Source organism: Eublepharis macularius, chromosome 1 (genome assembly GCF_028583425.1).
Source record: "Eublepharis macularius isolate TG4126 chromosome 1, MPM_Emac_v1.0, whole genome shotgun sequence".
Classification (NCBI taxonomy): Eukaryota; Metazoa; Chordata; class Lepidosauria; order Squamata; family Eublepharidae; genus Eublepharis; species Eublepharis macularius.
Genome location: NC_072790.1, coordinates 229127424 through 229152431, shown reverse-complemented (window position 1 = coordinate 229152431; position 25008 = coordinate 229127424). Strand labels below are relative to the sequence as shown.

General features: G+C 46.0%; 2 protein-coding genes across 6 annotated transcripts in view; one reads left to right on the top strand and one right to left on the bottom strand.

The window, feature by feature from the left end:
* Positions 1-1116: 1116 nt before the first annotated feature.
* Positions 1117-15704, top strand: NUDT17 (nudix hydrolase 17). 3 transcript variants are annotated; one of them, XM_054991509.1, is made up of 8 exons: positions 1117-1446; positions 3549-3671; positions 5438-5621; positions 7676-7701; positions 8119-8211; positions 11405-11503; positions 13313-13449; positions 15239-15704. In XM_054991509.1, the coding sequence occupies exons 1-8, from the start codon at positions 1354-1356 to the stop codon at positions 15399-15401; spliced, it is 918 nt and encodes a 305-aa protein (XP_054847484.1). In that variant the 5' UTR covers positions 1117-1353; the 3' UTR covers positions 15402-15704. The 3 variants fall into 3 exon arrangements, with proteins under 3 accessions (XP_054847484.1, XP_054847493.1, XP_054847501.1); XM_054991518.1 differs by having other exon boundaries at positions 15195-15330; XM_054991526.1 differs by lacking the exon at positions 15239-15704 and adding an exon at positions 15000-15160.
* A 2726-nt stretch (positions 15705-18430) lies between these two features.
* The window catches only part of PIAS3 (protein inhibitor of activated STAT 3), a 52551-nt gene continuing 45973 nt past the window's right edge, over positions 18431-25008 (bottom strand). For all 3 annotated transcript variants that reach the window (XM_054991479.1, XM_054991495.1, XM_054991487.1), the window contains one exon: positions 18431-24347. In XM_054991479.1, the coding sequence (XP_054847454.1) occupies positions 24075-24347 (273 nt within the window). In that variant the 3' untranslated portion in view covers positions 18431-24074. The remainder of the gene's footprint in view (positions 24348-25008) is intronic.

The following is a 25008-nucleotide window of genomic DNA, read 5'->3' as shown; positions in this document are numbered from 1 at the left end:
ATTATCTAGTAGAGAAATCAAAAAGAGTCCAGTAGCACCTTTAAGACTAACCAATTTTATTTTAGCATAAGCTTTCGAGAATCAAGTTCTCTTCGTCAGATGCCTGATACAGAGACTCTAGTAGAGTGTGGACAGAGGAACGGAAGGGAACCCTCAATCGCGATCTCCTCTTCGACCCCCTGGGTGGGGTCAAGCGGGGCAGTCTGACCATTGCCAAGATCTTGAAGGAACATCAGGGCATATTCACTTTCCTCTGCGAGGTATGCAGAAGGCACATAAGATGTCTTTCCACTGCATTCCTTTATTTGTCCATTCCAGCTGTGCACCTGGGACTTTGATCTATCTCACCTAGAGACTCTATCTATCTATCTATCTATCTATCTATCTATCTATCTATCTATCTATCTATCTATCTAGTAGAGACTCTGTCTTACGTCTGCCTCCGTATCTTATCTGTCCTATGGTGGAAATTTAGTGCCCTGTGAGGCACATTCATGCCTTTGAGTGTAACACCAACAATTCTGAAGGAAAACAAAAGCATTTTAGAAACAAATACATTTCTCTGGGGCAGGGACTACACCTCTGATGCTTCTCCTCTAACTCCTCTGCATCTATGACCTCTGATGCTTGTCTCAGGATTCACATAAATTTTGGAATCATTGTCTCGGCCAAAGCTTCAGAGTTCACAAGGAATCCAAACCTAGGACTTTGTGAAGGGCTTATTTATTTAAATTGTGCATTTACTTAAAACCTGAAATGCAGTTTGCACTAGGTGAAAATGAGCTTCATTAGTCTTCAAAAAGCTTGCAAAGTCGCCATTTTTAAGCCTCGTATATTCCACCCGGGGCTTCTACTGGCCTGCAAAGTCTCCTCCCCTTCCCCTTCCCCATCAGGAAGGAGTGTTCTGTGAAATCTGAAATCTTGCCCGTTGTTTTCAGCTGATTCTACAGGCACTGCAGTCGGGATGAAATCGGCCTTTGCGTATATAATTCCAGCCAGCCAAAAGAGGGCTCTCTTCCTTCCTGCAACCTCTTTCTGTTCCTCTGGAGTTCTTCCTCCAAAGCCCGAGGAAGGAACACAACAACACGCTTCCCCCCGCAGAAGTTGTGTTTCCGGTCCAAGCGTCTCCATGCTCTCTAACTGACCACCAGAGAGTCTGTTTCCCTTGTTTGCAAAACAAAAGCGACTGGCGAAGGAGCAGCAGTTTTTACGCAAAGGATCTCCCGTAACACAAGCAACCCTTTGACTGTTATGCAATTCCCCAAGGTTTGCAGGATGAGCCCGGAGTATTTGAAATCTCACTGAAGCACCTGTGGGGCTGATGCTTTGCTAGATAGAGAGCATTTCGCTCTAATGCTTAAGGGCGCGACCATGGAGAATGTCCGGAAAGTTCTGGTGCATCTCTCCAAAGAGAACAGCCGGCCGCAGCGCGCCAACTTTCAGCAGGTAAGAGCAAAAAGATGTCTTTGAAACACCAGCGGGGAGATTTTTTCAGCCTCTAGATACAATTGAATTCAAGCGCGGGCATCTCTTTGCAGCACTGAGGCTTTTCTTTTTATATGAGGCTTGTTTTAATTTTTTTTTTAATAAAAAATTAATTTTGTGTAAAAAAAACCCACCGAAACATTTTTTATTTAATTCATTTGCACCCAACCTTTCTCCCCAATGGCAATTCAAAGCAGTTTACATCAGTCTCCCCACCTCCATTTTTATCCTCACAACAACCCTATGAGGTAGGTTAGGCTGAACGTGTGTGACTGGCTCAAAGTCACCCAGTGAGCTTCCATGGCAGAGTGGGGGTTCAAACCGGGGTCTCCCAGTTCTGATCCCAATACTGTAACTAACCACTACAGCACACTGGCTCTGTGGAACACACCCACCTGTCACCGCCTCTCCCTATATGTACCTTGGAGAGCTCTTAGATCTGCAGGTAAACACCTACTGATGGTCCCTCGCCCCAGGGAGGCTCTGCTGGCCTTGACCATGGCCAGGACATTTTCTGTCCTGGCCCCAACCTGGTGGAACTCTCTGTTGGAAGACACTCGGGCCCACCAAGATCTTGTATCTTTTCGGCGGGCCTGTAAGACAAGAGATGTTCCGCCAGGCATATGGTTGAGGCCAGCACTGGATCCATCTAATTAGCCTCCCTGCCGATCTCCTGCCAGTGCGGGGGAGCATATGGTCCATCTGCCTCCCTATGCTTGAAGAGTTAGAGGTTCACCAACCCACACCTCCACCCTTTTCTTCCCTTGTATATGGTGGGCAGGGAAAGGGGGAAGGGTGCACTACCTGGAATGTTGAAATCCATGTTGGTACTGAGTTATATTTTACTGGTTTTATTTGTTGTAATTTATCTATGATTGTGACCCGCCCTGAGCCTGCTTGCGGGGAGGGTGGGCTAGAAATCCAATCAATGAATCAATCACCGTAGCCATCAAACACACATCTGGGATTAAGAAGAAACAGCGTTCAGATCAGAGGTTCCATGTACGATGGACTCCAGAATCTCTCATTTCACTATATACACAAGGTTGTATAATAAGCAAAACCATTTGGATTTGCTGGACTATCAAAACTGGGTGCAAAGAAAACTACATTGAATAAAGCGGCGAACGCTTGCACAATTTATTCCACATATTCTTTTATGTTTTGCATAATCTATTTGTGTTTTGCTGATGATAGGTTCTTAGACCAGCAGTACTCACTCTGCAAACTATCGAGAGCCACATTCATAATTCTCATCGACCAAAAGAGTTACATGACTACTGTATGCCCCAATACACCACCCCAAATGCACAATCTCTGGCTGTGGTGGTTGCCTAGCAACTGCCACTAAAGTAATTTTTTTCTTAAAGCTATAGGTGCTGCTTCCATTTTTCTATAATGACCAGATTGCCTTTGAACATGCAAGGTTGTCTTTTCCCAGTACTGGGAGTTTTATTTCATGGGCTGGCATTTCACAGTGGTAATGCCCCATTCCATCGCCTCATTCAGCCGTGTATGTCTATCTAGCCTCATGTACAGAACTGCCTCTGCAGAACCGTAATATAATCATCATGGGCAAGTTATGTTGTGTTTTTAAAATAAAACCGCTTTATCTTGGGTGCAAGGTAATGCTTACATGATTCACATTTATGGACTATGGTCTGTACTACTGTAAATAGTTTGTACTGCCTGTTGTTGTAAATAGGCTTCTACGATGCAACTTTTGCATTGTTTAATTTGTCCTGTTCGTACTTATGCTTTGCTTCAGTTCTCTTTTCAGATTTTGGGTTGGTTCCAGATTTCTACAATACGAATCCGACTGTATTGTTTATTGGTTGTCCCCTCCTGTTGATTGTATTGACTAACTCTGTGTAATCTGCCTTGAGTCCCTGAGAAAGGCAGACTATAAATAATGTAAATAAAGCTGAAATTCTGTACGTGATTCCTTACTCTGCCTTTTTCTGTTCTGCCTTGGAATCACGGGATATACCCAGTCTTGGCTATGAACAAGTTGCAACAGCTTATGGAACAGTTATCCACCTTTTTTTCTTATCATCTTCCAGAGCATAGTTGGTCACTTCTGTGCTGCATGCAAAGACAGCTTGATGGTGAACTGTGGCCTGAACCAACACCAGTTCCTCATTTCAGATACGGCGTTTGCTGGCTCCAGGCAAGTCCTTCTGCAGGTTAGTGGAAGTGAAGAAAGGCAGTGACTTCAGAGCCAGAGCTGAAGTGGAAAACGTGGTGCAAAACCCCCAAATCTGGTCAACCTTCTAAGATTTGTATCCTATAATAACATTAATTACATTTGATTTATAGACTGACCTTCAGGACAACTTAACACCTACTCAGAATGGTTTACAAAGTGTGTTATTATCCACACAACAGTCACCCTGAGGTGGGTGGGGCTGAGAGAGCTCTAAGAGAGCTGAGACTAACCCAAGGTTACCCAGCTGGCTTCAAGTGGAGGAGTGGGGAATCAAACCCGGCTCTACAGATTAGAATCTTGCCACTTTTAACCACTACACCAAACTAGACAAGGGTAGCAACAGAGTGTGAAGGGGGCAGCAGGCATGGCTGTTGTCACCTCCTGGACCCATGCCACTTCTGTTGGGCTTGCCCAAGTGCCCATTGTTACCACAATATGTGCCACTCCCACCCAGGTTCAAGGCATGCCCCACAGGGAGATGGCAAAATTCCTCGAGCCAACCCTGGTGGGATAGCCATATTAGTCCATAGTGGCAAAAACAGAAGTCCTGTGGCACCTGGAAAACAAACAGTAAGTGTGCCGCTCTTGAAGGTGCTGGATCTTTAGGACTGAAAGATGCCTGCAATGCTTTTCAGGGCAAGCCAAGGGACATCTGATAAGAAGAGCCCTGCTGGATCAAACCAGTGGTCAACTAGTCCAGCACTCGGTCTCACGCAGCGGCCATCAAGTTACTCTGGAGGGCCAACAACAGGACAAAGAGGCCGAGGCCCATTGCTGCCTCATGGCACTGGGATTCAGAGGTTCAGCAGTCTGTCTGCAAGAGACAGCCAGTGAGCAGCTTCAAGGAAACTCAGACATAAGGGAACAAGGCCACAGCCCCGTTGTTTGTGTCACAGCCTCTGCTACTTGAGGGGAGACTGCATTTCTCAAAGTGCTGTGTCCTCAGGGTCTCCGTTAGTGGTCAAAGCATTTGCTTACTACGGGAATGGCAGCACTTGAGCTGTGGAGGGCCCTCCTCGAGTATTCAGTTTGGTGTAGTGGTTAAGAGCAGTGGGACTCTAATCTGGAGAGCCGGGTTTGATTCCCCACTCCTCCACTTGAAGCCAGCTGGGTAACCTTGGGTCAGTCACAGCTTCTAGGAGCTCTCTCAGCCCCACCCACCTCACAGGGTGTTTTGTTGTGGGGATAATAATAACATACTTTATAAACAGCTCCAAGTGGGTATTAAGTTGTCCTGAAGGGCGATAAATAAATGTTGTTGTTATTCTGCAAATACAAAACGTAGCCAGGAATCTAAAGAACCGCTTTGGCTTGTGTATCAGGAGTCCTCCAGCTCCCTTTTCTATCGCCAACACTCCACGTTCTCATTAACAGTTATAGGAAAGGCAGATTCTATGCAACGTGTTGTGGTATGTGAGCTTTTAAAGCCAGGGATATAACTGCCCCCCTAAAATACAATAATTTATCTCCATGAGGAACTCTGATCAATGACATAATTGCTTCCGGTCTGAAAAAAGGAAAAAAGCGGCTTCCCTGCTCCTTTTCACCCCTGTCTGAAGATGCAGAGGTGCTCCTCCTTTGTTTATGGGTTTCCTGTCCTCTTTTGCTGCCTCGACCACCAACTAGTTGAAAGACTGGGGAGGGGGGGCTTGAACATTGTAAGGAAAACCGGTCTTAGGAGAATTTCCTAGTGAGTACCTCCTCCTCCTATTGCTGCTTATTTCTAGCGACTTTCTTCCACAGAGGCCGCCTTTCTGCCCCATCAAGCATTTGAGTGATGCACAAGCCGCTTTGCTCCCTGCAGAGACCCGAGATCGAGGTGTGGATGTGGGCGTGGCCGTCCTTCTGCAGTCTGCCAGCCAGAAGGTTTTGTTGACGCGGCGGGCCAAGGACCTGAGCATCTTTCCTAACCTTTGGGTCCCTCCAGGTATGATTTGGACAAGAGAGTTGAAGAGGTGGGGGAAGGATGGGGTGGTTTGTAGTAAGAGCTTCCAAAGCTGCATTTTTACATAACTAGGGAGGCAAAAAAGGAATTTTAAGAGTGACATATTTCAGACTACATCACCCCAGGCAGGAAGAAAGCATCCACCATCTTCTTAGTGCCTCCCCCCTACCTGATTATCCCTCCTACAAGTACTTCATAAACAGAGGCTATTGATGAAGTTCCAGTTTACTGTTGCCAACCTCCAAATGGGGCTTAGAGATCTCCCAGGATTACAGCTAACCTCCAGATAGCAGAGAACAGTTTCCGTAGAGAAAATGGCTGTTTTGGGGAGTAGACTGTATGGCATTATACCCTGTAGAGGGTCCCTCCCTTCCCCAAACTCCAACGTTGCACCTCCAAATCTTCAGAAATTTCCCAAACCAGAATGGCAACCTTATTGTGGTCCCTCCCCACACATGAGGAATTTAGTATTGGTTCAGGATTCAGCAAAGTTCTAGTCCTTAAGGTTGAGTGGCTGAATAGAGAAGCTTTCAAGTGCATAGGTAATACTTGTGAAATTTCCATGCCTTGGGAGGTCTGTGCCGGGCCTCTGTGCTGCCAGTGGCAGGCCTCTGAGGGGCCATGGAGGCAGCAGGGAGGCGCAGCATGGGGTAGCCCCCCCCCCCACACACACACTGCCTCCGCAGGGCCTTGGGAGAGCTGTGCCAGCATGGCTCTCCCAAGCCCCCACTGCTAGAGCCCGTTGTATTTATTTTCACAACAGGCTCTGTTGCTAGTCTTTAATAATTGTACACCCCTACACATTTCGCGTACAGCTTCTTCAGGGGGAATCTTCTTTTTAGTGTCTTTCCTGTATATGCGCTTTAGCAGAGTGGTACTGGCAAGGTGCCATTTCCTGGGATTCAAAGAGCTTCATGTACGTTTTTGTCAATAATCCTTACTAACAGCCATGTAAGGTAAACCAGAGTTACTATCCCCATGGTGTTGAGGAATGGAGAGAGAGAGCCTGCCTGAGGAGATTGTGGGGGAGGTGAGAGTCAGAGGCCTAGTTCACATCTGACACCATTTAGACAATTTCGTACGTTAACTCAATCTGTGGTAATTTCCAAAGAAAGGGGGGAGTTGCTGTGGCTCAGTGACAGACCAACTGCTCTGCCTGTAGAAGGTTCCAGGTTCAGTCCTCAGCATGTCCAGTTAATAGAATCAAGTAGCAGGTGATGTGAAAGGCCTCTACCTGAGGGCCTGAAGATCGATCTACTGCCAGTCTGAGAAGACAATACTGACCTTGAGGAACCAAAGGTCTGATTCAGTATAAGGCAACTTCATGGGTGTCTAGAAAAAGGAGAACTCCCCTCCCCACACACACTGATTGCCATTTCTCCACGTTTCATTCAGATGGAAAGCCACAGGGGAATCTACATGGTGTTTAGAGAGTCAGACCAGGGTTTAAGAGAGCCAGCTTCAATTCTGCACTTAGCAATGAAACTCCGTTGGTAACCAAGATTCAGTCAATCTTTCAGTCTAACCTACCACATTTATTTATTTTACTTCATTTATACCCCATTTTTCTCCCCAACGGGGACCCAAAACAGTTTACATCCGCCCTGAGTCTGCTGGTGTGGGAAGGGCAGAATATAAATCGAAAATAAATACATAAATAAAATAATAAATAAATAAATTCTTCACTCCTCCATTTTATCTTCACAATAACCCTGTGAGGTCGGTTAGGCTGAAAGTGCGTGACAAAGTCACCCAGCAAACTTCCATAGCAGAGCGGGGATTCGAACCTGGATCTCCCAGATCCTAGTCCAACACTCTAACCCTTATACAATATTGTCTCTCCTAAGGTTGTTGTGAGGATAAAAGAGGGGCATGTTCCTTGAGCTCCTTGCAGGGAGAGTAGGCTAAAAGTATATGTAATTGATAAATAAGAGAGTCCAAGAAGTGAATCAGAAATTCCTAGGACTAAATCTTAGGTTCTAAAACTTCAGAACTGATGGCTACAGCAGAACTTGGGTGTTTCTCTTCTCTTTCAGGTGGTCACATTGAACCTGGTGAACAGGTAATAAATCACATTGTCAGAACTGCTTTTCCCATTTGGACAGGGGAGGGAGGGTGGACAGAACACACTCAAAAAGGGTGGGTGCCGGAATCTTCAGCAACTTTGGGTACAAATCCATATGCTGTGAGGCTATACAACCAGAGCTTGGCTTTTGTTTTAAACTGTCTCCAGTTTCTATCCCTCATGGAATCCTTTGACTATACACCTACTGAAAGCGTGACTGTTTCAACAGTTGGGTTTACATGGATTCCTCTGCCTCTCTCCCCCTTTTCTGGTGTTTAACTTCTAAAATCAGAGGTGCCCATGACTGCTCACAGTTGAGTTACATTTTCCAGCATTTAAAGCAAGTTCTGCTGACTCCCGCCTTGCCCACATGTGTTCCAGGACCTTCTCCAACCTGCTTTTTCTGGTCTGTAGTTGCTGGATGCTGGGCTAAGAGAACTGCAAGAAGAGACAGGCTTGTGCCTGCAGGCTGGGGAGTTCTCCTGGAAAATGCTGGCCCTCTGGGAGGTAAGACATTCTGAGTATGTCTGTAGGGAGAGGGGCTGTGGCTCAGGGGTAGAGCATCTGCTTGGCGTACAGAAGGTCCCAGGTTCAATTCCCAGCATTTCCTGTTAAAAGGAAGACTGCTTGAGACCCTGAAGAGCGACTACCAGGGTGAGGAGACTGACTCAGCCAGTACCAGGGGTCATTTCGTAGAAAAAGAGCTGCAGCAACTCATTAGCATAACACATTCGCATGTGCCACACCCCTTGCCATCACTGGAAGTGTGTCATTAGCATAATTGATTTGATCAGGCCCGAAATGGCCAGGATCCAGCTGCTGTCAGACGGGGGAGTGTCCCCCACCTGGCAGTGGCCCGATCAGGGCTGTTTGGGCCCCAATCCAGGCTGAAATGGGCCCAAAATGGCCATTATGGGCACGTTTTGGCCTGGATCGTTCCCAAAACGGCCCAGATCAGGTTGGTGCCAGGCAGGGGAGGGGTCCCCCGCCAGGCACCAACCGAATTCTGGCGGTTTTGGCCCTGATCCCAGCTGAAACATTTGGGCCTGAATCAGGGGTGAAACAGCCTGGACCAGGTCAGTGCCAGGCAGAGGAAGGTTCCCCCACCCGGCACTGACCTGATAGGGGCTGTTTTGGCCCCGATCCGGGCTGTTTCGGCCCCAATGGAGGCCGAAACGGCCCAAAATGGCCAAAAGTCATGTGGGCGGGGCCACCTGAAAGTGACCTTTTGGGGAAACTGCTGGAACTCCAAATGAGCCCTGGCCAGTACTAACCATGCTGGACCAATGGTCTCATTCAGTATAAGGTGTTGGAAATACAGTATCTTGTGTACAGAGAAGGCAGAAGACACAGAATACCTGCAGGGGGCAGCAAATCTGGCAGGCAGATAGCAAAATAAGATCCTTCTTTCTTCCTCTCTTCCATCCTTCTTGCCGATCTCCAGATTGGTATTCTTAGGCTACTTCCTGGTACTTCCCGGAAGTCCCTGTCTCCCAGTTTAGTAAGCTAGTTAGTAGCTATTCTATTTCTCTGCTTTCTGTCAAAGTTGTAGTTTGTGAATAAACTCTCTTCATTCATTCCTTAATCAGACTCAGGATCGTTCCTAAGATACACCTGAGCCTACGTAAGGAGCCTTCATGTGTTCACTCGGGGGACAAAATTCTTCGGGCCATAGCCGCTGCCCCCCCTTGCCTGGAAAGACAAGCAAGGCTGGTATGTGGCTTTACAATTTGCAATCCCATTTGTAAGGGGAAGGAAGGAGGAAAGACATTCTCTCTCAGCCTAAGCTACTTTGGCGAGGGGTGGGGGGGTCTACTGACACCTTGTAAGTTTTCTCCAGCAGAGTGGGGAGTTCTAGAAAGAAAATGGTGTGTGTGTATGTGTGTGTGCGTTAATGTTCATTCCCCTCTGCCTCCTGATCAAACAATCCTGGAGGGTGCATTGCAAAACTAAATAAAATAAAGATAAAAAGGGATCAGAACAATGAAATTTCTCTATATTTTTACTTATCTTACTTCATCTATACTCTGCAGTGGTGCAGTTTGCATAATTTTCTTCTTCACCACTTCATCCTCACAACAATATTAGGCTTAAACATGGGCTGGAGGGATAAATGTTATGGGCGTGGCATGAGGCAGCCTCATACATTGTCTAGGAACTTCTGCAGCTCAGCAGGCAAGCACCCACTTTGCAAGTAGAAGGACTCTGGCTCAGTCCTTTTCGTCTTCAGTTTGAAAAAATCTTGGCTTGCAGGGGTGGAAAAGACCTCCTCCCTCTCTATCCCTGGACAGCCTAGCCAGTCCCTGGCATCTTTTTAGACGGACCTCCCTTCATTTTATAATAGGGCATTGGAGTCTTCTCTCATTATAGATGCTGATTTTCTGTTTTTCACACCCCTACGCTATCAAGCTACTTACAGTATTATTACACTTTATACTCTTATTTTAAATACTCCTCCCTACATAGAAGCTCTACATAGTCCCACTTCTAAATGTATCTGAAGAAGGGAGCTTTTGACTCCTGAAAACTCATACCCTGAAAATCAAATTAGCTACCAGTGCAATCCTAAGCAGAGTTAGTAAAATTTATACTGCAATCCTAAACAGAATTACTCCAGTCTAAGCCCTTTGAAATCAACTGGAGTAACTCTGCTTAGGATTGCAGTGTAAATTTAGTTAAGGTGCTACTGGACTCAAATCTTGCCCATCCCCCGTATCAGTATTGGTATTAGCATTGATATTGAGCCAGCATGATGTAATGGTTAGGTATAATGGTATAATGTCAGACTAGGATCTGAGAGACCCAGGTTCGAATCCCTTCTCTGCCATAGAAGCTTGCTGGGTGGCCTGGGGCCACTCACTGTGCCCTTCAGCCTTTATTTACATTATTTATAGTCTGCTTTTCTCACTGAGACTCAAGGTGGATTACACAGTGTGAGTCAATACAATCAATTGCAGTACAATCGGATACAGTCTAATTTACTCAAACTTCTGAACACTAAAATGTGGGTTGGCATTTCTTTATTTTATTAAAAAATATTTATTCCACCTCTCTGGATACCTGCTTGCCATGTGGCTCACAAAGTGAAAACAATACACTGAAACCATACAAAGAGTAGCATAAGGATCATCAATATTAAAACAAGCCAGAAGCATAAAAATAGCATAAAGCAACAGCCTAAAATGATCCCCATAGAGTCCCTGACTAGAAGTGGATCATAAAAATAACACTTAAAACCAGGGCTTTTTTTCAGGGGGAAAGCGGGGGAACGGAGTTCCGGCATCTCTTGAAAATACTCAGCAATAGTGCGTGGAAATAATATTATTTCAAACAATCCCATGTGTTTCTTCCTCATTTTCCTCTTGAGAGTTCCGCCACCTCTTTTACCAGAAAAAAAACCCCTGCTTAAAACCCTTCTGTTAAAAGCTTGGGTAAAGAGAAATGTTTTGACCTGGTGCCTAATGGACAGTGAGGTAGGTGTCAGGTGAGCCTCAAGAGGGAGGGCACTCCAATGGGAAGGTGCCACCGCTGAAAAAAAACCCATCTCTGAGCACTGTCCACCTCTGCAGGTTTGGTCCTCCCAGACAGCCGGGCTTGGAAGGAGAACCTTAACTGGTGGGGTGGATGCTATGGAAGGAGGCACTCCATTAAATAGAACATTTTCTCCCTGCTACTATTGTCTCTCCTCTGACCCCCACAGTCTGTATACCCTCCTATGCTGAGCAGAGGCTTGCCAAAGCGCCACCACGTGGTCGTCTACCTCCTGCTGCTTTCCCCTGAGAACCATCAACAGCTGCAGGTGAGCATTACGAGTCCCTTTCTTTCTCTTGGGTAGATTTTGCCTTTAATCTTTCTCTTACACCCTCTGGGTAGATTGCTGCCACCAGGAATATTATATTCCAAAATATTTTATTTAAATTTCCCCTATATTAAGGTGTACGTGTCAGGCTCCTTCGTGGTACTATGTGGCCCTGAGGATAGGAATGGGATATAGGAATGACAGATACTCTGGGATAAAAAAAACAACTAAACTTTTATTTTTATAAGAAGCGTATCGGTTTCATATTATTTCTTAAGCTTGATGGTTTCAAAGAGTGTTATTAGTTCTTAAAGTTTCCTTTCATAGACACAGTCACACAGATCTTCTCTCAGGCTTCACACACAGTTTGCCTGCTTCAGATATCAACCTCTCGCTCAGTTACATATAGACTTTCTCTCTCAGGCGCACACACAGTTTGCTTGCTTCAAATAGAGTGAATATATAGTCTCACAGACACACACAATTCAGGCTTCCACACAGTTTGCCTTTCTCTCACAAATACATGGACACTCTCAGGCTGCACACAGTTTGCCTCTCTTGCCCTGACGAAACCTTTTTTCTCTACTCTCAGTCTAAAACTGCATTCACTCTGCCCACACTCTCAGTCATCAACCAATCTTATCACTCACTCATCCCTCTCTTTCACTTCCACTCTTCATCTGTACCACACCAAGTGTTTAAAGACACAGAGACACATTTACTTAAAATCATTACAGTGAGATTATTGGACTTTTTGCAAAGGGCTGATCTTATTTAGAGACCCCTTGTTCCACTTCCTTTGTTTTTCCATCAAGGATTGGTGCCTGAGGCCTCTTCTTTCCTGCTTGCTCCCTTCCCCGTCCTGGTTGTTGCAAGGTCCTCTGGCCAGCTGTGCCCTTCCTCTCTTGGTAGGGTTGCCAACTCCAGGTTGGGAAATACCTGGAAATTGGGAGGGGAGTCTGGGGAGGGTGGGGTTTGTAGAGAGGCAAGGCCTCAGTGAAGTATAACACCACAAAGTCCACCATTTTCTACGAGGAACTGATTTCTGTTGTCTGGAGATATGTTGTAATTCTGGGAGATCTCCAGGCCCCACCTGGAGGTTGGCAATCCTGTCTCTCAGGGGAAAGGGTTGAACTTGGAAGTGTGGCAAAGCTGGCAAAATGACTAAAAAATACCTCAGCATTGGGGAAGTGTTTTTCCAGGAAGTGGTACCAGAAAACAGGGCTTGCTTGTCCCTTGTCAACAGGGATAGTTGGGGCGAATCTGACCACGAAAACAGGGAGATTAGGCACCCAGGGCTTTATTTTTGGGAAGGAACTAGGCCCCAACCAGTCTGGAACTCAGACTTTGGATCCTTTCAGCCCCCTAAATGCAGAAGTGTGGAGTGCTTGTTATAGTTACTGAGGAGTAAGAGAGAGGCACTATGGCTATACTCAGAGGCACTTGTAGTTTGGGGAGGAATTCTCTAGGCCTCCAGAGCCATAGAGATAAGGGGGGAAAGCTAGAGTTGGCACACAGCTTGAGCTTCCAGTAACTATTGAAAGCCATGGACATAGTCTGGCAGCTCTATCCATTGTCATCTCTATGGTAAAATCCCTACGCTTGACATATTGAAAGGCAGTTCCATTTTAGATTGGAAGTCCCAGCAAGGACTGCATTGGGATAACTACCCCCTTGTCTGGCCTCCCTTCTCTGAAGGAAACTGATTCTACAGAGGGTATCTTGAGCTTCCTGCCACCGGGGAGGAAGTGTGTACAGTTTGTGTACACAGTGTCTATTGCCTTCCCTTCAAACTGTGTCATGTTTCAGATGCGATTTAAACCAGATGAGGCTGAAGTGAGTGCATACACCTGGCTGGAACCCCAAGTCCTGGCCTCTGTTGCTGCTACGGAGGATGGAGCCAGACATACCATGAAGGTAGCTGGTGATCTTCCTCAAGTTATCAGGTACGTGTATGGGAAGTGACTGCAGGAGGCCAGGTGGGCAAAAGCATACCACTCACACCAGTACCCTGTTGACAAATTACACATCTGATGAATACTTCAAAAACTCCTGACACTCTGCTATCATCGTAAGGAAGGAACGGGGCTTTTTTTCAGCTGGAACGCGGTGGAACGGAGTTCCGGAACCTCTTGAAAATGGTCACATGGCTGGTGGCCCCGCCCCCTGATCTCCAGACAGAGGGGAGCTTAGATTGCCCTCCACGCCACTGGTGTGGAGGGCAATCTCAACTCCCCTCTGTCTGGAGACTAGGGGGCGGGGCCACTGGCCATGTGACCATTTTCACCAAGGGTGATTTAAACTTTAAAAAACTGCCCCCTTGTTCCAGCTGACCCAAAGAGACGTCATTGTGCAGTCCTGAGTTCCACCACCAGTTTTCCCAGAAAAAAAGCCCTGGAAAGGAATAAAGGCTCTGTTCCTACTGGTGGCTGGAGAACAACGCACGTGCAGAGTTTTCATAAAGAACTTCCTTATTGAGGCATTGCCTTCCAAACTTTGGAAAATAATGAGGAATATAGAACAATTAGGAACATAAAACGTTATTTGCCTCTCAAATAAAGGACAGTTTAAAAAATATTTGCATCAATTAGGAATATATTACTAAATGTGTGTTTTGAAGCAAAGATATTAGGGAGCTTCATATTGCCATCATCTAAGACTGAACATAACATTCCCTCCTTTGCAGTCGGCAAATTCTGAGTAAGATTAAGCCTCTTCTATAATGTCTGTTTGAAAGGCCGTAGATTTGTGCTAGCCTGCAACTCAGGGAAAGACAGCATTCAAATTTTCATCAACAGTTCCGCTGTGCTTCACAATAGTGTTTCCAAAATTTTGAAGACAGGTGGAGAGTACACATTAATTATCACTGGAGTGGGGCTTTTTGTTCTTTGGCTGAAAAAATAACTCATTTTTAGCAAATGTATGTGGCTTGTGTTATCTGCTGTAAGAAGAGCTTGCTTAATGAGTTTCGGCTTGAATAACTGTTCCGTACGTGTGTGAAGGAAGTCCAAAGTTATGTTTCATGCAGAGGGGCAATGGGCAGAATCCTCCAAAAGGAAGTAGCTCTGCTGTACCTCTCCATTGGGAGTGATTAGATGTGTCAATCACAGCTAGAGAGCAGACGGACCAGAATTATCCACTTTCGGTGGAGGTTGATTGGAAGAAGACCAGGCCAATGACTCATGCAGAGATAATGAATAACAACAACAACATCATCATTCGATTTATATACCGTCCTTCAGGACAACTTAATGCCCACTCAGAGTGGTTTACAAAGTATGTTACTGTTATCCCCACAACAAATGCCCTGTGAGGTGGGTGAGGCTGAGAGAGCTCCAGAGAGCTGTAACTAACCCAAGATCACCCAGCTGACTCCAGTGGAGGAGTGGGGAATCAAACCCGGCTTTCCAGATTAGAGTCCCACACTCTTAACCACTACAGCAAACTGGCTCTCAAGCAGAAAAGTTTAATGCTCAGTAATTTTATTCTGCTTTAGGAATCACTGAATGATCCCACCACCTTTGAGGCTCTAGGGACTCAAATGCAGAAGGTCTGAGTGTGCTGCTAATGCCTGGGAGCAAGATGGGGTATATCAGCAGTCTTCTCATTGTGCCACCCTAAGCAGACACAATGGTATCTGCTGGGAGAGGGAATAAATGCTGCAGGCTTAAGCCCCTCCCCTTATTTGTAGGCTTGTTTGTAATCTGGCATCATCATCTTTTGCTGTCTGAGCAGAATCACAGAACTAGAGCATGGCTCAGCAAAGACCACGACGATTCCTACTGCAACTTTCCTCAACACTGCTCCACCAGAAGGCGAGGATGTGGAACGAGTCAGCACTGGGACCAAGTTTGCCATTCGGCTCTGGCTCGACACTTTAGCACCACAGACTGAGTGAGCGGGAAAGCTCACTGATGCGAGTTTAGAGAGAAAAATAACAATTGGGGAGAGTTCCAAGATGGTGGTGACCAAATGTAGATACGCCTGGCCTAGGCTGTACCATTCTGTACCACCAAAAGCCGGCTGCCCTTGTGCATTTATGGCACCTTCTAGTTGGGAACTGTGTATTTCAGATTTACAGTTACCGAATAGACAAGATACAGGCTAACATGCAATTGCAAGGGACTGCTAATGGTACTGACTGCAGACGTAGATGGGGTTCTGTGGGAGGGTCATTATCTCTGTTGTGCAAAGAATTAAAAAGGTGGTTTTTACAACACTTTGTTAAGTATGCTGTTGAGTCCCTGAGTGGCAAGGAGAGGACAAAATACATTTGTCAGTTTGCTACACTTAACATACCACTGTTTAGTGAAGACATAAGGCAGCTGAGAATATTCTGGATTTTGCACAAGCAACGGGGAAAGAACTCTCTCAGGCCACTGGTAGTCTCCTCAGGAACAGAGGTCACAAGTCCCCACTGGCTTGGGCTTCTCTCACCTTTCCCCCCAGGGCACACTGGGCTCAGCTTGTTGTCTTCTGACCCCTGTCTGTGTAAGCCTTTGACTCTTCCACCAGAAATTCTAAGTTTTATTGATCACACTCTAATCTCACACATCTTCCAAAGAGCTGTAGCAGCATGTCTCCCCTCCCTTCCACACCACCATTTTATCCTAAGTCTCAGGTGTGAGGTGACAAGATGGCGACTTGTCCACTCAGTGAGTTTCCTGCTATGGTTGTGGTTTGAACCTAAGGCTTTCTTGGGCTTGGACTGATGATATGATATGGCCATTTCCACACGGCTTACCTTATTCTGCAAAATAGCGAAATCTCACACAAAATCTCACAAGAAGACACTGTTATCGCGTCTTCTTGCGAGATTTCGCTATTTTGCAGAATAAGGTAAGCCGTGTGGAAACGCCCATTATGTCCCAAATTTCCCTGAAGCTTCAGGTGACTTATGATAGAACACTATATCTCACCCGGGTTGCACTTTTGAAAGTCAAACCCGTTGATGAGCCACGTTTTGTTTGGAAAGCTCTGCTCTGCCTTTCAGTAAAATGCCATATGGGGTTGTGAGTTGGAACAAAACCTGAAAAATAATACAAATAATTCTTCCACGGTATGCTTTAGGCCAGCTCCTGCCTATTTTAAATTTCCCACCCTGACGTCAGGTGGTGGTGATGTGAATTATTTTTGTATGGAAGGGCAAGTTGGTAGAAGGAACTGATGTGAAGAATATTAAAAGTGCTTATGTGGCACTGAAAAAGAAAGGGGGAAATTACAATTCCTTAGTTGCTTCACATTCTTTTCAGTATGGGTTTAACCCCCTCAGTCAAAAGTATGGATTAATTAGGGCCAGATTATACCCTATATTTTTACCCCTTCTTCTAAATGAGTTCAGTGTGGTTCTCCAACATCCTATCCTCACACCCAATCCTACGAGGGAAGTCAGGATGAGAATGCATCAACTGGCCCAAGAGTACTGAGCGAGCATCATGACAAAACAGGATTTGTACCCAGGTTGCCTGAGTGAAGGAAGCAGGTTACATACTATAGGTGGAGAACGCTTTGCAGAGCTGCCGCTGGAGGGAGGCACAGCTTGCAACCCCCCTCGCCCGCCCCCCTCAACCGGACTCACCATTCTCAGCTTTGCACAAGATCAGTAAGCCTCAGCAGCTATAGAATGGAAGAATTCTCACATCGCCTTGTCTGGTTTACAAAGGCTGCAGTACGCAATGCCCCAAACTCCTGGAGTGGACAGGGTCCCTCAGGACCTTGAGGGAACCCAGCCCACCACCTTAAGACGACCTCAGCCCCAGGGGCTGTGTCTTCATTTCTTTACCTATTAGAGTGGCCCACCTTGCTGCGATGAAGAAAAAATATTTGAAAGGCTGTCATTTGGAGGAGGGCAAGGAGCTGTTCCAGTTGGCAGCAGAGGGTAGGACCCGAAGCAATGGGCTTAAATTACATGCACAAAGGTACTGGCTGGATATTAGGAAAAACTTTTTCACTGTCAGAGTAGTTCAAAAGTGGAATCAGCTGCCGAGGGAGGTGGTGAGCTCCCCCTCACTGGCAGTTTTCAAGAAGAGGCTGGATGAATACTTGTCAGAGATGCTTTAGGCTGATCCTGCACTGGGCAGGGGGTCTGACTAGATGGTCTGTATGGCCCCTTCCAACTCTATGATTCTATGAGATGGAAGGAAACATGGCAGAAGATGCATTTAGGTACAAGCCAGTTGTATTTTTGTAGCCCTTAATAACATTACAACTCTGCGCTGGTTCTTTTCCAAGATTTTTATTTTATCTAAAAAGTATTTTGCATATACACAATGGCTCCGGCTTGGTGAAACAACCTGGGATTTTAGCAGACAATAAATAAACAAAAGAGACAGGGCCAGTTTAAGCAATCCTTCCTTTTTTCATTCAAAGGGACACTGATAAAATGTTTTCTCATGTTATTAAATTTAAAAAAAAGTCACCTCCTCCTGTGGCTACAAAATGATTAATATGTACAAAGTATTTAAACAGCTGCATAATTCACACAAGGCCTTCCTTCTGAACACGGTCCTTCATGAAATGGGGATACATAAATAAAGTAAAAGGCTGAGCAACAGAAAAATGAGTCCCAATTCTGACCTAACAGCTGGGCTTGCACATCTGAATTGTGTTGCTCCCTTGATAGAAATCGTATTACATAAAGCACGGGCCCTGTTTGTTCAAATAGATAAATGCACTGGGAGAAAGGAGGTTGTTTTGCAATGCGGCTTTGCAGGGCTTTTTTTCTGGGAAAAGAGGTGGTGGAACTCAGTGGGTTGCCCTCAGAGAAAATGGTCACATGGCTGGTGGCCCCGCCCCCTGATCTCCCAACAGAGGGGAGTTTAGATTGCCTTCTGCACTGCGGTGCAGAGGGCAATCTAAACTCCCCTCTGTCTGGAGATCAGGGGGCGGAGCCACCAGCCATGTGACCATTTTCAAGAGGTGCCGGAACTCCGTTTCACCACGTTCCAGCTGAAAAAAAGCCCTGCGGCTTTGTAAGGTTTCATGCTCTCCAGATCCCTGGAATGTTCTGGCAGGGCCTTGAGGAACAGAAAGAGAAGCGACAGAAGAGATACTGGGTACAGGGAAGGAAGATAAAGGCTGGGGGAAGGTGAGACAAAATGTAGAGTGGGACATTAATGGCCTTGTGCTTCTGGGACTCGTGCTTTGCTCTTTTCTGGCTTCAGGAAATTCCCAAAATGCGACACTCAAAACTTCTGCAGATTCCTCTGAACTTGTAAGGACTATAAACACAAAAGTTAATGTTTTCCCAAGATGCCGATGTACAGATTTTCTACACAAACGAGCAACACAACGCCGCAGGGCAGGAGTCAGCCCAGCAAATTATGCCAAGAGTTAACTGAAGGTTTTGAAGAATCTTACAACAGCATCCAACAGGTCCACTGTCCTAAACTGGTGCTTTGAAACATTAACCACTGGCTGCTTCCTAGAAGAACTGCAGGGAAGGGGAACAACACACTCGAAACTGGCTGCTAGTATCCCTCACTGGGCATGGAGCCTGGGACCTTCTGTGTGCAAAGCAGGTGCTCTGCCATGGAACTACCAACCCTACCTAGCACAGCTTCCAAGCCCTTAATCTCTTTAATACTGCGTCAGATCAGTATTGTCTATTCTCGAGTAGCTGCAGCTCTCAAGACACACATGGATCTTTCACAACACTACTGGGGACTGAACTTCTGAATCCAAAGCTTGCTGCCCTAGCTAGCTTTGCCATCTCCAGTCTAGGAAATTTTGGGGGTTTGGGGGCAGTGCCTATAGAGGGCCCTCCACGTGAGCCATTTCCTCCAGGGGAGCTGATCACTTTAGCCTGGAGATCAGTTGTAATTCCAGGAGAACTCCAGGCCCCACCCAGAGGTTAGTAACCCTAGCCCCTAGCCCCGTCGCAAACAAGGCCAAAATAAAGTTATCCGAAAACCCTTCAAGGACTTTGTAAAATCATGAATTTTGACACAAAATGTCTCTCAACAGATGCACAGTGAAAAACTGCACAATGGAATGCTTAGTTTAAATACATGTTGAAATGTGTTAAAAAGGTGCTAAAATGGGAGCACATAATGCCATAAAAATATTTTTCCACTGTTGTGATTCCCAACTTTAGGGCACAATCTAAAACTTAGCACTGAAGTCCCAGTGATTTCAATGGGGGGAATATTAAATACTCCCACACTCATTTGTGACCTGCTACGGCAGGTAAGCAGAGGTGAGTGGCCAGCTAAGAATGCTGATCGGCAGAAAGCTTCGGCAGCACAATGAAAGTTGTTCTGACAGCGTTCAAAGCATTCTGGAGATGCACCCTGGGAAATGTAGTTCCCAACTGCTTGACCACAGCAGCTCCACCACACGCTAAATAGTGTTGGGAGAGGAAGAAGAGGGGGCATTGCTCTCCGGCTTGGACTGCATATCCAAACCACAAAAGAACTTGGGGCTGTAGTTTGCCTTTGTTATGAGGAACAGGCCTGCTCACCTGTAAATGGTGTGGAGTGGTCATCTGGGCAGTCACACAGGTAGGCACGCTCGTGTCTGAGCAGAGTATCAATTGTAGAGCTAAGGCTAAAAATTATTTCCTGAGGAGAGAGCTGATTGTAACAGTGCCTCAGACAAAGCCACACTGTCCTATTCCGTTCTTTTGACTGCCGTGCAAGAGCAGCACTATGAAGGATCTTCTCTGGGAATGTTGTGAGCGATGCTTCTTTTCCAATCCTTTCAGCGGTTTTCCTCCACTCCAGCCTGGACTGCAATTCCTTTCTCATCTATGGCTTTTCAGACTGTTCTTCTTAATGTTAAAACTTTGGTGTGCTGTTCCCTAGCACAGACAGCCATACAGGTGGCATCACTGCCAAAACTTTACAGGCTATAATAAACCGCACCTTGTGATTTGGGGCTGCGCTTTTGGAACAGGCTCTCTCCTCAGACGCTGTGTCTCTTCCCTTTCTCAAACTACGTGGACCTCATCCTTATTACCGAGCAGGATTCAGCCTAAACCATCGGTACTGTCCAGCTTCAAACCCAATCTCCATTTGAGCCTGTTTCTTCTTCAGCAACTCCAGCAAAAGCAACTTTTAAGTTTAGCTCACTTCAAAAAGGATGTGGCCAAAATCGAGAGGGTGCAGAGGAGAGCGACGAGGATGATCAGGGGTCTGGAGACTGAGCCCTACGAGGAAAGGCTGAGGGCCTTGGGAATGGTTAGTCTGGAGGAGATTGAGGGGGGACATGATTGCTCTCTTTAAGTATTTGAAAGGCTGTCATTTGGAGGAGGGCAGGGAGCTGTTCCAGTTGGCCGCAGAGGGTAGGACCCGAAGCAATGGGCTTAAATTACATGCACAAAGGTACCGGCTGGATATTAGGAAGAACTTTTTCACAGTCAGAGTTGTTCAAAAGTGGAATCAGCTGCCTAGCGAGGTGGTGAGCTCTCCTTCACTGACAGTTTTCAAGAGGAGGCTGGATGAATATTTGTCAGGGATGCTTTAGGCTGATCCTGCACTGGGCAGGTTGGACTAGATGGTCTGTATGGTCGCTTCCAACTCTGATTCTAGCTCTAGGAGTTTCCTATCAATATGTTTTGTAGGCCTGCATATGCATTGCGCAGAAACCATGAAGCCGATGAGCATTATGAACTGCCAAGTCCTGTATTATAAGGAGTAGGAGTTTCTGCAACATCTCTACTCACAACACTGAATGATACAAGAGGAGGGAATAGCGAGACTCAGATCAGGAAGCAGCTGCTACAAACTTTACACGCGCGCACACACAGTACACTTAAATACATAAATAAGTTGTGCAATGGACGATGCGCAACCCCACCCACATGCACGCACCATCTGCAGGGAGGAAGGCGCAACCTTCATTTCGTCTTCATAAAGAAAGAAAGGAAAAAGAAAACCAGAAAGATCTTTGGAGTTTTGTATGTACAAAAACTGAAAATATAGAATACTATAATATAGATATAGATATAGATATCATTTGTTCTCTGTACAAGATTGGTAGGAAATATCTTAAAGAGGAAGGGGGAGGAGGAAAATTTTAGGCCTACAGCTTAAAAAAATACATTATAGTAACAACAGTCAAGAGACTGGGCAGAGTAACTGATCACAAATAGGGATGGATGGGCAAGAATTTAAAAAAAAACAGCAATGCCAGAGGAAACTCATAGGCCTTACGTGGGTCTGCTGGCAAGAATGCTTCCCACACAGCGCCGTGGAGTGCTTAATGCAAAACCAAATACATGAGAAGCACAACTCAAACGGCAAAATAAATTATTACCTGTTCAGATCTACAAGAAGTCTTGCCAGTAGCAGGCCGAGTTTTCTGGGCTAGAGGACACAAGATTTTTTTAGACAGAACCTTTTTCAAAATATTATTTGCAAAACTGTCTAACTTCCGCACACTGATGTAGTGCAATCTTACCATCAGCGGCTTGGAAGATTTTGCAAATCAGGTCGCTGCCTGGAGTATGAGCATCAACTGCTCATTGGCTGCCTTTTCTCCAGGATCATACCCCGCCCCCTTCCCCTTGTTTGGCAACAACCTTGGTTTGATGTTCTAAACGGGCCAACGCAAAGAAGGGTTAATGCAAAGTAGGCACTCACATGAGCACGATTTACAAACTCACCACAACTGCTTCTACACAGAGGCGATTCTTTGTGTAGCTCTTGTTGCTGCTGCAAACACAGAGGCATTCAGCAGCAACAAAGGGTCCACACAGCAGTTTTCCCCAGTTTTCCTTGCCTTGGGCCCCCGGTGGCCATCACTCCCTCCATTCCAGCAGAGGGTTTTTCAAAAAAAATATTAGGAATGGCTGGATCTCTGTAGTGTAATAAAATTATAATGACCTATTCCTACAATGTGATAATAATAATAGTAACAGCAGCAGCAGCACAATGCTTATATACTGCTCTTCTAGACAGATTAGTGCCCACTCAGAGTGGTGAACACAGTGTTATTATTATCCCCACAATACAGCTGGGGAACTGGGGCTGAGAGGAGTGGCTTACCTAAGGCCACCGGGTGAGTTCATGACAATAGAGGGATTCAAACTAGCAGAATGCTGACTCAGAGACCAACCACTTAACCACTATGCTAGAGCAGCCTACACCTTTCCCCTTATAACTCCAAAATGCAAAGTATTCAAAATGTAGTCTTTTTTAAGGTGAAAAGTGGGAACCAGTTGATTGTGCAAATAGACAGCCTTTTAAAGATTTTTTTAAAAAACCTCAAAGAAGCCCTCCAGTTAGTGGGGGGGGGGGGAGGGAATGGTTCCTGTGGGGGCTGAGGCAAGGAAAACGGCGCCAATATGGGCAAGACCTGGAAAAATCCTCATCTTCCTGTTCACATAGCATCTAAAGGCGCTTTGTCTGCATTCTTTCCAAAACGATCATACCAAACCAGGTTTGGGAAATATCACAGTAAATCTGGAGGAAAACACAGAAGCAAGAGGAACAGAGGACGTCAGGTGGATGCTCCTGAAAACAGCACGGCTTTAAGGACGCCAATGGGGATCAAAACCTCAGAGTGGAACCAGTCCTTGCTTCAAATTCCGGTTGAAGAAGGAACCACGGTTACTGCCAAGGCTCACATGATGCTAAACCATGAGTAATGTTGGGAAGGGAGGGGAGCCACAGTGCAGAGAGGTGAGAAAAGGGCCACTTGTTCCCAATGCTGGCTTTCTGGTTTGTGAGACTGCATTACAGTCTCTCAACAGGCTGACTGGCCCACCAAAGAGTTGCGCGGACAAGCTGAGGTCACAGAGTAGAGAAATAACTTGGTGGGGTTGGGAAACCTAGACTGAACGATGTGCGCACAACTTGTGAGTTCTACGGGACTCTTCACTGGATGCATATTTCTGCCTCAAAGACTGCTGTGAAACTCAGAAGCTTGTACATTTTAACTTCAGGCTAACTTGGTCCAAAACAAGATTATTCGACTTCCTGCCTTATGCCCCCTTCCCTTTTGCGACCACCAACCAAATGCTGAACGCACTGGGCGCAGCTGCCCCCAAATGTATGCTGTTTTCAGACCATCTGGGTAAAACCATTTTAGCAGCCCTCTGCACCAAAAAAGGCAAATCGGGTCACGTGCAATTCTGCGCTACAGAAACCCTGGCTTTGCATCCCAGCAGAACTAAATTCTGCATCTTGAAGAGATGGTGCGTTTGTTTTGATAGTTCTGTGTAATTAATTCCGTTTCCATTAAGTCAGGGGGCACCGTGGCCCTGCCCCATTGCTGAATGCTTATTTCAGCAAGCATTCTGATCTTGAGATTTCACCTGGCACCACCATCAGGCTTCCAAGCATCTCACACAGTGACCACAGAGGCTAGAAACATGATCAAAAAATAAACCGGTGAAAGCATAGATTCTCAGGGCACTGAATTCTGCAGCCAATACCAAACTCCGCATTCTTCTGAATCTTGTGCAGAATATACAGAACACACTCAATCCAGAAGGTGAAAGAAAAGATTCTCATTCAATTCATCTCCTTCCAAGCTGACTTGAGTAAAATTCACCTTTTTTTGTCTCTCTCTCCCAGGGAGGAACAAAGCCGCACCAGCACACGGGAGTCCAGTTTTGCACCCCTGTTTAGTCTAGCGAGATTATATCTGGCCGGCAACTTGGCAAGACGGGGCTGCCCCCAACTGTGCTGTTGTGCCCGTGGTTATCCCGCAAAGCTGCGGAAGGAGAAGACACAACGCTGTTCAGCCGGCCGCTGGAGGGGGACCCAACACCGCCATGGGATCCCACCACAACAGGAGCAAGGGGGTTCATAAAATGCGGAGAGGGGCCACGGTACTGGAAGAAGTGGCTCAGGGTGTCCTGCTCATCCAGGGAGGTGATCACGGAAGGGCTGTAATGCTGTTAGGGTGAAACAAAGGAAAAGACATGGGTCATTTCCCCTTCTGAAATGCAACATGCAGGAACAACGGCAAAGGAAATTACCAGGGATGTACAAGGACCAAACACTGCTGATCTCCATAAATGTACCCCCAAAAAAGTAAATGCAGCTGGTGGAGCGGGGGAGATAATTTGAGCAGGGAAGTAGCACAAGGGCTGGGAATCTTCTAACACCAATGCCGTTATCCTGATCTAAATCGCCCCCTGAAATTACTATTTACTTGGGCAGGATGCAGAGATAGAACGGCCAGTATAGTGCTTGTGCAACCTGGCTGTGTGTAGTTTAAACTGGGAAAACAACCCGGGGGAAGGGTTAAACAGTCTCAGCCCCAGTGTTAATTCTCCACTGTGCATTTAGATTGGGGTTGGGGGAATCAATCATGGATCTCCGTATGGTTTTTTCTTAACTTTTCATTTTTGAATTTGAACAGCACATGGTTCTGAAACAAAGAAACAGGACATGGGTCTTACATTATTGTAAAGATAGAACATTACATCTTGCAATTAAGTTTTTGTCTACAGCATGTTGTACTGTCATAGATCTCCATGTGTAATAAATAGTTCAGTTCCCACTCTTTTGTTTTAGCTGTGGGAGAGGGAAATAATCGGAGCAGGGAAGTAA